The following is a 12672-nucleotide window of genomic DNA, read 5'->3' on the forward strand; positions in this document are numbered from 1 at the left end:
GTGTTGTATTTTCTTTGCACCTCAATGGCTTATGGTGTCGAAGTGACCCTGAGCAAGACACCTAACCCCTAATTGCTCCCAACGAGCTGATTGGCGCCTTGCATGGCAGCCTTTCGCCGTTGGCGTGTGAGTGTGTGTGTGTGAATGGGTGAATGAGAGGCATTGATCGTAAAGCGCTTTGGATATATACGTATATAGATAAAAGCGCTATATAAATGCAGTCCATTTACCATTTACCATGGTTTAAGATAGAATCTTGTGCTCCACACTGCAAATGGTGATTACAGTTTTACAGTCTACTAGTTTATCAGTAACTGTTCTAGCACTGCCTGCCATTCTGAGGATAGATCACACACAGATATTGAGTGACTTAATGGCGGAATTGCAGAAAGAATGGTGGGTCTATCTCAGTCGCAAATATCGCTTAAAGTCGATAAGCACCTTGGTTCCATCTCAACAAGAGCAAGAAGTAGACCCGACCTGACGGCAGTCCTAAACCGGGTGTTTCTGGGTTCCATAGAGAAGGGAGGAAAGGAAACCATTCCTGACTCTTTCGTGATTTCAGAGCTGCAGAGCCGTACCACCCTCTTCCTCCACATTCACTTCTGCTGTGTCAGCGTCATAACTTCTGGGGAAATGGGACCTTTCCAGAGGCGTAAAAGATAAGGGTTCCTTCCTCTCATTCCATTTTTCACTTGCAATGCTCTTAAGACTACTGTGGTAGAAATCCAATGTGCAAATCATCACCACATGATAAATAATGGTTTCTCAGGGATGTGTGTGGGGTGGAACAACACAGTGATTCATAGGAACTCTATCTTAGAAGTCATACAGCATAATAAATCATCAATGAAGACATTATTGATAGCCTCTGGTATCCTTCTGCCTAGCAGAACATTTCTTTTCTCCCAAAAGACCATTTCATTTCACCCAGCACCACATTCCTACATATCCACATATCAGCTTATTCGCATGCAAATGAGCTGATGTTGTTTTCTGGCAGAGAACATACACATTCCCTTGGGTGGCTATAGACATCAGAAGCAGGGTTTTCTGAGTCTCAGTCTCTCTATTGAATCCTTGAACCAATAAGCTTACAGCTTGGCGGCATCAATAATTTTGCCTCCAGCTCCGCACATTTCCTGGAGCATGACTAATCAGGAGGATGAAGTGGTCTGGTGGGGGGATTAGCTTTAACGCGGGGGGGGGGGGGGGGGGGGAGAGAGCTGTCACGAAGGCTTAAAGTCTTTCAGTAGCCACTGACCACCAGCGAGCGAGCGTCAGCGGTGTGCTGGGAGAGACTGATAGCGCTCTCATTGGAACAGCGAGGGCCGCTAAATGAAATGCCCCACTGAGAGAGGAAACAAATTGGTCAAACGTATCGCTGGGGGAATGAGCAGCTTTTTCCAAGGAGCCCGGCATTTTTGTTGGGTGTCAGGCCGATTATTCGTTAGGGCTTCAAATGGCTGCCCCTGTTGCCAGCGCTTCCCGGTCTCTCAAATTCCCCTCACTAATTTAGAGGTTTCAGGACGGTCGATACGGCATAATTCAGGTGGCGAAATCAATTTTTGCTGGCCTTTGTACTTAATCATCTCTGACAATCCCTTCAGACAAATTGATTTTTTTTTCTCTCTTTTCAGGGATTACAGCCTCCTTTAAATACAGGAATACAATGCCAATGACATACATCCTGAAACATACAGTTTGAAGCATACTTGTCATGGTAGGCACAGCATTACAATATGGGCTTATTAGTTTCTTTCAGTCGTTGCCTGGGAACCATTTTATGTTACAGATTACTGCATAATGCTAAACAATAGCAACACATTGGCTTTTCTTTGTTGAGATGAATGGGGAAATCTTCAATTTCCCCTTACCAACTGAATCCTCTTCACTAATCCCCTAAACTGGGGTGGGCCCTGTGAGGGACTCCGACTCAGGGATCCGACTGTTTCGCTTGATGTGAATCAGATGTGGCTGCCCCCCCCTTCTCCCGCCAGCCCCCCCAGACTGGAGGAGAACCTGCTGGGAGTTGTGATATCCCCTATAAACGCTCCGTGGGCCCTCTCAGCGGGAAGACGAGCGCTGCGTTCAGAGCAGGGGGGGAGGTGTTCGCCGACTCTCCCGATCCGGACCCAAAAACCGCAGCGATCGCTCCGACGCGCCGGTGCAGCTGCGGGTCCGGGAGCGAGGGCGGGGGCGGGGGCGGGGTCAGACGCGCGGGCGGGCGAGCGCGGTAAATAACACGCCGCTGCGACTCGGGCCAGCCGTCTGCACGCAACGCCCAGCTTCCCAGCGCATCCAGAAGACATTCCCGGAATTCGCACGGTCTCTCTCTCTCTCTCTCTCTCTCCCCGGCACCGAGGACGAGTCACGGTACGCGGAGTGCTCCCCGCGCGCTAGCGTACGAAGCCGCGAGACTTTCGACCGGAGAAACTTTCACTTTCAGTCGTGTTCCGACTCAGGGGATTTACGGAATGAGTTATTTCATTTCCTTTGCCTTGACCTACCACCCCCCCCCCCACTCCCCCTCCCCCACCCCCTTCAGTAAAAGAAACTGGCAGATGAGAGCATGATTCACTTCATTGTACTCTTATGTACACTTAGAGTGGAGTCTTACTAACTGTTCACAGGGGACATTTTGAGCTAAAGTAAATAAATGTGTGGCTGTAGACAGGTGTCTAACAGCACAATAACTGCAGCACCTCTATAAGAAAGGGAAAGTATAGAAAAATCCCTTGTTACGCAACATATAGCACTGGATTTAAAAAAAGCCCTTGGCACCCACTTTCTTCATTCATTCACAATGAAAGGGAGCACCACACACTATTACATTTCCTTCTGGAATTTCATTGTCATCTGAAAGGGACATTGTACGGTATTCTATAGTTCCTGTTCAGGAAATGAGTAAAAAACAAATAATAATCACATAACCTCAATCTTTTCATGTGGTATAAATATTCTCCAAATATGGGAATGCCTCTATTCAGCAACAACTAAAGCGCTGTCATCCTTTACTGCTGCCGACTCCATCAGGGCTGGCCATAACTATCAAATCATCTTTGATAGAGGAAAGAAACAACAGAAAAGACACAGCTGGTAACGTGATTCCATGTTTGCCAGGACACTACAACTTCAGCAATAAAAAAATGACTAAAGGTTTGGTTCGAAGAGAAGGAACTGAGCTTTCTATTCAATTTAATACCCCGACTTCCACTGACATAATACCGTATTCTCTCAAAGTATGTGGAGAAATCGACCGGCTCGAATGTTCACCTTAGAGGGAATGAAAAATATCCCACGGCATGAAACTCATGTAAATCTGGAACCGATGACAAGGTCTGTTGTGTCGTTGCATAGCTACGGCTGCTTTTGGACAGCGGTCAACTGAAAACTAACTGCTGAACTGGTGGGAGTTTCAGGCTGTGTTCGAGATGAAAATGATCTCATCGAGTAAAGAAACTGATGAGCATATTCAGCATTTTGGAAAGGGGGGGGGGGGCATAACCACTTTAGTAAGCTAAATAAGCAGGTATTGTCCTTCTGAAGTATCAGTATTCATTCTAAGCTGCACTGAAGAAAAAACTGTGCACCTGTTGTGTGCACCTATGTTGAGTGTGACAGCTTAATAGAGGACTGCTCCCTCATTGATGCCAGCTATTCAGGAGTCTTGCCTTACAATGGGAAAGAGCAGCAAGAACAATTCATCTGTTTTTCATACAAAAGTTTCAAAAGTTTCCCTATGATTTCCATATTGACGTGTTCAGACTGTTGTCCTATACGAGTAGTTAAGCATGTGTGATTAATCACAAATCCTTCCTTTAAACACAGATTGTATTACAGAGGAACTTGTACTCCCTCAACTTTGGCTTACTATGGGACACACATCAATAGTTATTCTAATTTTGGTCAATACCTTCACCATTTGTACCGTAATTTGAATGGAGTGATGACTCAACAAGTAACAATGAAACTACAAAGAAAACACTTCGGTCCTCTCACATAGTGAATAAATATACAGTAAACGTTCATACCCCACCTGAAGACCGTCTTTGCTTTTTTACATATTTTTCTTTCCTTTTCTGTGTAAAAAAGAAAAGACCGCCTTTTCTTTTTTACACAGTGATCGCTAATGAATGCAAGTTGCATTCTGTAATCTGGAGTTAAGCAGTCCATTGAAGGAGCTATTCCACCCACTTCATCATACCCTAAGCTATCAAGAAAATGCATGTTTTACTGATAAGATAAATGACCACTTGTATATCAATATTTGTAATCAGAGTCTATCTAGTTATTGCAAGCACAGAGTGTGCTATACATAATTTTTTTATGTGGTGAGCAGGCTCTACTGACAGCGAAATAAATCACAGCACAAGGTTTCAACATGAACTGAGGTGGTTTTACTGCATTTGGCCATTTCAGCAACAGACAGTCTGTTATTACACAATGTATCCACAGTCACGATGAGATCCTGTTCATTACTGAGCTTGTTCAGGTTGAAAACCCTTTTTCTTCAGACATTTTCTTCCAGGATTTCCTTGTGAACGTCCTATGCGTTACTCCACCGTGACGTTGTGTTGTCGTGGGTCCGAATGCAGTCATTAAAAACACTCAGTTGATGCACTGGTGGGTCAATACAACACACAAAATGGGTGTAGATGTGTTTGACAAAACTGGGCGAAGAAGAGAAAAACCATAGATATAGATTTACTAGACCTGGTCAAAAGCACTACTTTCTTAAAACTACCCTATCCCATCCTGAGAGGATACACACACAAGGCGTAGCAATTCTAGAATCGCAGCAGCTTCTATTGCAGAATAGTAACATTTTAGTTTGAAGAAAACATTTCAGTTTAATCCTATTCAATATGGCCGCCCGGCTCTAGCTTTCCTCAGTTTGCTCAATAACCAGAACCATTCTAGTAATTCTATTTCTAGGGGGAGACCATGTTAGAGGTCAGGTGCTCCTCATCGAGCACAAGCTCACCCAGATCAGCCACCCCAGCTTCTAAACCAGGATTGAGCACCTCTATTGAATACTTCTCACATCGGTTCATTAACTTCACAAACAATTTTAGTTTTGTTGTCAATATATATCTTATTTTTATCAGTATTTCTTTTTGCATATGGTATTCTGCGAGCCATACATATCCATATAGATATATGAATGCTTAATGTCTGCATAAAAGGTAAGCTGGGTGACTATATATGAAGACAACAACTACAACTTTCACAGCACTGCCATTGGTTAATCTTTAAATACTCAAGCATCGTTATTCATAGAGTAATTTTAAAAAAAGAAAGAAATGAAAACCACAAAAAATAAGCTGTGCTAGTGTGTTCTTCCTCACTATACCTTTCTGTTTTCAATCAATGGCATGATGTCCTTCTCTGTCATTTTTTAAACCATGGCACAGGGCGACAAACCGAAAAAAAAAAATCTATCAAAAGGGAAAATTCTCTATGTATATTCGATTAGAAATTTCCCTTATTTTAACAGTACCATGCATTAATTCATTCACTGATTGTTTTCATAGATAATTGCTGGAATTACGTATAAATTATCAACAAATGTAATGTGTTAGGATAGTGTTGTCTTCACATAGACTCAAATAATGGCATTTAGTCAGTCATTTCCTGGTACACGTACACCCTATTGCGTGTTGACAGGTTTATAAGGATGCAGTGGTCGCCGTGGTTGCGTGGGTTGGGGGTTGGTGGGGCGGGGGGGGCGGCAGGGGGGAGCTCCTAGACGACGGCCTTTGGATCCTTGCAGTCCTGAGCGGTGGTGCCTGAGTTAGTCTGTTTATTGTCCGTCCTCTCTCCCAGATGTGTCGCTTGTCTGAAAGACGAATGCACGGAGAGCCCCTGTTGAGTGCCCGGGGGCCAGCGCATCGCAGAAGACATGTTTATACGCAAACGCCACCTCGGGATCGAAGGTCACCACCAGAGGTGGCTTTTCAAAGAGGGAAAAAATATTTACGTTCAGATAACGCGGCGGCCCGAGCGCTTGCGTTATGGCAAAATCAACAGCAAAGCAGACTTAACGTTTTCCCCCGCGGCCTGTGTGGGTGCAAGCTGCTCGGACAGTGAAGAGCCCCCCTCCCGTCCCCCCCCCCCCGCATGCACATCTTCACTTGGCCGAGGGTGCCATCTGCTTAAGAAAACAGCCCCGTAACCTTTCCCAGGCACACCTACTATGAAAATATGCCTAATTGCCGCGGCTACTTCCTCTCGTCTGCCCGCCGTTTCCGTTTGTCTGACGGGCGCGGTGTCTGCCTTTCCCACGGCTGCCCCTCCGCCGCGGCCCGAGCGGTAACCAGGCAACGCGCCGCGGCGGAAGGGAGGGGAGCGGCCCGCCCGAGCGGCGGTGGGCGTGCGGGGCCACGCCGGAGGAAGTGCCGCTGACGGAAACGTCTACGTCCGCTGCGAGGGCGTGACGGGACAGGGGCGGGCTGGGCCCTACACTGGGGGTGTGAGGGTGTGTTCATGGAAGCCCAGCACATGCGATGGACACGGCACATGCGTGTAGCCCCAAACAAATTTAACAACGTTTAAAAAGACACATTTAAATGCACCTATGTGTGTGGCTGAGAGTGCGTGTGTGGCTCTGTGTGTGTGTGTGTGTGTGTGTGTGGGCATATATGTTAATAAGAATTTGAATAAATAGTTGAAGACTACCTAAGTAATGATTAAACCAGCAGTTATTATGATGGGAAATTACGCAAGATAGCATATGCAGGTTTCCAGTGAGTGAGTGTTGTGTGTTGCGTGTGTGTGTGTGTGTGTGTGTGTGCATGTGAGGAGGAGGGTAACGATTCTGAAAGCAGACAGGCACTGACCTCAAATGTGATCCAAGCTGGCATCCCTCATCACTGCTCAAGGCCATATAACAGAAGTTAAAACGCACAAAATATTCAGGAATTAATTTTCACTTATTCTGAAATTCCCACTTTTTTTTTAACGACCCAAATGAGCGATACTCACAGCTCAGCCGGCGCGTATTTCTCCCGCGATCCGTTCTCTACTTTGATTGGTCCGTCCGCCGGGTCCAGTCCTTGTTCCGACAGCTGTTTCAAGGCACTTAGAGCAGCCTGCAGGCGGGGGCGGGGGGGGGGGGGGAACAGACGGCGAGATCGCTGTGAGCCGTCAGCCGCGCTTCAAAGAACGCGATGGCGAGCCCCGCTGCCAGCGGGAGGCTCTCGGCCGTCGCGTGTTGTCTTTGGCCGTCTTCCCTTTAAGTGCGTTGCCGTGCGGGGTTTTTTTTGAGTAAACACTTCCATTTTGTGCCGGGGGCTTTCCCGCCCGCGGGCGATCGCGTGAGCGGACGCGGAGCTGCGCGGGCGCCAAACGGCTCTCGTTTCCCCGCAGGGGAGGGACGCTTCCCTGACGGGGTTTTCTGCGAGCGGCGGCTCTTTTCGGTTTACCCCGAAGCAGACGCGCGCCGTCCGTCAAGGCGGCGGCGGCGACGGAGGCTCGCCCGACGTCACGGCGCCCCTCGTTCATAAACAAGCCGCAAATCTCCGGCGAGAGTTCCCGTTCGTCCCGAGCTGACCGCAACGTGTTTAGGAGACAGTCTATAAGAAGGGCTGTCTGGAAACGGCTAAAGGTTCATTCCCTAAAAAACTTTATTCCCTGTGAAATAACAACACAACAGTCTTCCCATTGTCAAGGAAGGGAGTGTGCACATGGCGAAGCTAACCGCAGACTGGAACAGAAAACTGTTTTTGATTCCGCCCAAAAAAAAAAAACGATTCGCTGCGCAAAACCAACAGCAACAAATAGGGGCCTGGACACACATCAGAGAGAACGAGCTAACAGCCGGGGTTTCTGATGACGGGCAGATTCTCCTCCGATTCGAACGGCTCTATTAAAACAGGCTATTCCTCAGTCCCAGCCAATAAAAACGTGTAACTGTGGAAACGGATGAATTACGAAAGCGCACAAGGCGAACGCTGAGAACAGGTTACAGCTAACAGGCTAAATAATAATTAACTTTGACCCCAAATCAAGGACGTCTCCAGACCTGGAGAAATACCGTGACTGCGTGTTCATCGCTAAAGTGCACAATTTGTTTAAGCTTATTAAACTGTCCTTAAAACTTTCCAAACTGTTTCCAATGCCTAAGTTGGCTGCAGTTGAAAGGGAACCAACAGACAAAACCTGCAGAAGCTGCAGGACTGGAGTCTCAAAGCCCTGCCTGAAATAAAACATGTGCGTGTCATTTATTATCAGTAGAATCATATTTAGCCTACTTAATAAACAATACAACCAATAAACCACGAGGATGTAAATACTGTCGTTCATTGTAGACTGAAATGGAAAATAGGCACTGCAGCTGTATTCCTTACAGTTCATTTACAAGTTTTCACAGAATAAATCTGGTAAAATGAACTGTTTATCAACTCCCTGTGTCTGATAAAACCATTTCTAAGTCTATCCAGCTCATTAACTGAACACCATTAACTCGTAGGTGTAATGATAATGTGCTTTACGATCACTCTCAACGCCATGATGTCTTTCATACAGGGCCAGTATAACCTGTTTTATCAGGAAAGCTGTTCAGTTGGTCTTCATTATTTACAGAGCATGTAGTTGCATATAATCTGACTTTCATGTTCATCTCTTAAGCGGCACAAATGTTTTTAAAACTCCTGTAAAAGATAACGAGCAGCGAAATAAGAGTGTAGCAGTGTGCACAAACGCTTACCACCATCCATACGGCCGTCTGGCCATTTAAGGGTAAAAGGAGGGCCGGGTTTCTCCGGCTGAGGGGGGCGATGCGGAGTCCCAGGACATAAAGATGATTTGTGTGCCCCGTGGCGGGGTGTGAGAGAGACGGGGCTGACGGGTAGGGGCAGGGACACCTGGTCCCGCACCAGCCTGGGCCGGGCCCGGGCCCAGGAGGGGCCCGACACGCTCGCTCCGACATCCTGCCAATTGAGTCCAGATGTGCGGGGCGGGCCGCCAGCTCCTCGGGACGGAGGGAGATGACATAAATCTCGCAGCTGACAGGAGGTCCTGCCGAGAACCCCCCCCTGAACCCCCCCCCCCCCCCCCCCGCCCTCGCCCCCCACCGCCCCGCCGCCCCTCCCCCCGGCCCGCTCACTCAGGACAGGCCCAGGCCCGGGAGGGTCGCGGACACCGGGACAGATGTGCACGGTCCCGGCTAGAGCGAACGGGGAATCAAACACCGGCCCAATCACGCACCCCCCGAGGCTGGCACACCCCGAGGGTGGCACGCCCAGCGGTGGGGAGAGTGAGAGAGGGTCGCTCAGCGCCCGACGGTCTCCACCCTGCCGTTTCACTGCGCTTCCTGACAGGCGCTCCCTTAAAACAGCCGCCCTCTCTCTGTCGGCTGGCCGATCAGACGGTGCCACGCCAGCTCGATGGCTGCAGATAACCCTCCACAGAGCACTGAGCCGAATGAGAACGGGACAGCACTGCCACGTCGGACCCGCGGCCAAAAGACAGGAACTGTGCCAAAACGTACAGCCTGTGGGATACGGACCTCCAGCGCAACCCCTTCCCAACACAGCAGCGCGTGCCTGCACACAGCAGTCTCTAACTCTATCTGCTACGCGCGATAAGGAAGAGGCCAGGTTACCTCAGTCCTCCAGAGGAGGCCGGGGGGGCAACCAGCGGACACTGGGGGGGCAGGGGGAAAGCAGGAGCCCAGCCTCGCGGGCGGCGTTAGCCTCGTTAATTAGCGACGCACGCCGATGGCGCAATCAGATCTCCGCCGGGTCTAACCTCACAGGGAAGACCTTTGAATGGCGGGCGCGGCTCACCGCCTGACGGAGAAACGAGCCTCTTTGAATTCGTCAGCTCGCCGAAGTTCATTCTTTGAATATTTTATCTGGAATCTACCCTTTCGTCCCATCTGTCGCTGAACTTTGCTCGTGCTCTTTAAATGTTACACATGCAACTGCATGCGCTCGCTTGACACAGGGGAGCAATTTATGACGCAACGCTTCGGGTATGTAGACAATACTACAGTCGTGTAAAAAAACAGGATGCATTTTGTGATAAACTTACCAACTGCAGAATACATAAATAAATAAAAATAAAACCATTTAAATCCTTAAAAACGCCGCTCTATATCTACTGGCACTCACCTGTACATTACAATGGACAGGCACAGATAGAACGGAGCCTTCTAAATCATTTCTGGTATGCAGTGTATAGTTACCGGACATAAGTCTCCCTCCATTTCAGGTTTTAAAGGCAAATCGGTTCATTGCGCTCGAGCAAAACACGATTCAGAAGCAGAGTTAACTTCTCAATATCCTTCCTAGATTTAAAGCTAGCATTCCAAAGTCACAGAACTTTGAGCTTTCATAAGGACACAGCTTTCACGTTACATCCATTATCTGTACGTCTGTGTACTGTCACTTCAGCTAACCGCACTCGTTCTGCAAGTCGAGGCGGAACCTCGTTAGTTTGGTTTTGATGTCCACTAAACCTGACCTTGATAGATAGAGGTGCGGAAGTCAGCGCACCAAGGACATTAATATCTGTCTTCTCATCTTCCGTTAACTGTAATCAAAAGTACGATTACCGGTGTTGTGTATATAGAATAAGGGTCTCTAAATAAATAACCGGCATACATCTGCTTCTTGTAGTGCGGATAAACACCATTACTCAACCGTGAGAAAGGCTCTTGATAAACCACTGGCAACACATCACTAAACAGCACGGGCTAAGATAAATACACCGCTATCTATTGTAACATCAGGCAATTACATCATTATTTTTTTAATGAGATAAAGTGGCCATTGAAGTGGGACCGTCTGAGAGATCAACACGCTGAGATATGTTTAGTCTAGCGGATGGACCTGGAAGTGGTCCATCTCTGTCATTGAGAAAACAGAACTGAGCAAGGGCCCAGTGATACCCCATACTCTTTTAAAGGCCCGATTTAATGAAGCTGTCCTGCCGCACCCCCCCCGCCCCCACCTCCCCACCCCTATAGATAACAAACCAGCATTCACCAAAGGGATCGGTCTGCAAAAACTAAAATACTTAAACACTCGCTGCTTTTTTTGCTTTCATTCATCTATTCAGCTGCAGTTCAAAGGATGGAAAAACCGGGTGGAAGTCTGACAATGGGAAAGCACGGCAGAATTCTGACAATGGGAAAACACAGCAGAATTCTGACAATGGGAAAACACGGCAGAATTTTGACAATGGGAAAACACGGCAGAATTCTGACAATGGGAAAACACGGCAGAATTTTGTTTTCTCCGCTAAGAGAGAGGGGGAATATTTGTGGAAGGACGATGTTCAGTCATGGCCGGCGTGCTCATAACGGTCTTCCTCATTGAATTTTCATTTCCTTGAGCGGGTTTGCTAAACGGCTGGCTCTCCCCTAGGAGACTGGACCCATGTGGGGGTCTGGTTGGTCTCCGGGGGGGTGGGGGGGTGGGGGGGGTTTGGGTGATGAATCGGCGGGCTCAGCTCCCCTCTATTTGCAGTGTGCGGGGGGCTCATTCATCACCGGCATCCCGCAAGGACGCCATCAACTATGGGCTTTGACGCGAGCGACCAAGGGTACGAGGAGAACACGCGGCCCATCCTGCGACAGGTAACGCCTCACAAATGTGGCCTGCAGTTCGCAAAACTTCAACTAAAAAACTTCAGTGTAAAAAAATCACCACGACTGCGGCAGATTCTGAGAGAAACTCATAACAGCGTCTTTTTTTTGACATTGTGACGGCTTTGCGGGCTCGATTTTCAATGAGCGGAGGCGGCGAGGGAGACTGAATTTAATTACGGAACGTTTCTGGATTAATAACGCGGACCACAGAGGTCATTCCCAGCCAGGCCGTGTGAGCAGAACCAGAGCGCGCAGGTGGAAGCGAGCTGGGAGCGCATTTCACACCGACGCCAGGGAGCAGTTCATCACGCGCGGCTGTAAATCACAGCGGTGAAGCTTCGCCGGGATTCCGCGGCGTCGGGAGGCGCTGGGATCCATCACAACCCGAGCTGAGCGCGTGCGTGACAGGTTTACTCCAGGCTGGAGACGAGCGTGATCCGGTTCTCCGAGCGGACTCCATCCCCCTCTTCTCTTCACCGCGCTTCCTTACGTTCACCCACCTACCTAAGACTCACCCCACAGAGGCTGGCGTTTCCAGCCTTAACTCACGTGGAAAATTCAGCTCAGGAAGTGTCTCCTTTCATTACTCAGAGGCCCCTGTTCCGCCGCGCTCAGAATCCTCTCCAAAGTCCTCACCGTCAGCTTCCTGCCTCCGTCTGATCGCAGCTACATCGCATGTTTCTGTCGCCACCTCGCTTCCAGAGAACAAAGCAGCGAACGGACCCGTTTCCCTTCGTTTTGAATTGGAGATGAGATTCTCCTTTTGCATCTTTGGCAGGACAAAAAACACTGCAATCAGAAATGTAAGAAAACTATGTGCAGGTGCATACGCGTGCATGCACACACTAACGGTGCACTCAATGCTATGCTTTTCTAATCCACCCAATAAGTATGAAGAGTCCAAAAGCATTGCTTTTCAACTGGCTATTTACTGGTGAAAAGGCACATTTGATGAAAAGCACCTGAACAGATTTTCAGCTCAGAGACTGTCGGATGGTTATGGATGGCTGCGAGTTTGATTCCTAGCTGGGGCACTGCTGTAAGGTAGCACGGCACTTAACCTGAATTGCTTC

General features: G+C 48.4%; 1 protein-coding gene across 8 annotated transcripts in view; it reads right to left on the reverse strand.

The window, feature by feature from the left end:
- Nucleotides 1-4377: 4377 nt before the first annotated feature.
- Nucleotides 4378-12672, reverse strand: part of stau2 (staufen double-stranded RNA binding protein 2) — an 82561-nt gene continuing 74266 nt past the window's right edge. For 5 of the 8 annotated variants that reach the window (XM_035414858.1, XM_035414856.1, XM_035414855.1 and 2 more), the window contains 3 exons: nucleotides 6988-7094; nucleotides 6843-6875; nucleotides 4378-5842 (listed from right to left, as the gene is read on the reverse strand). In XM_035414858.1, the coding sequence (XP_035270749.1) occupies nucleotides 5749-5842; nucleotides 6843-6875; nucleotides 6988-7094 (234 nt within the window). In that variant the 3' untranslated portion in view covers nucleotides 4378-5748. The remainder of the gene's footprint in view (nucleotides 5843-6842; nucleotides 6876-6987; nucleotides 7095-12672) is intronic. The other 3 variants (XM_035414859.1, XM_035414862.1, XM_035414857.1) reach the window with 1 other exon arrangement.

This window comes from Anguilla anguilla, chromosome 4 (genome assembly GCF_013347855.1).
Source record: "Anguilla anguilla isolate fAngAng1 chromosome 4, fAngAng1.pri, whole genome shotgun sequence".
Lineage (NCBI taxonomy): Eukaryota > Metazoa > Chordata > Actinopteri > Anguilliformes > Anguillidae > Anguilla > Anguilla anguilla.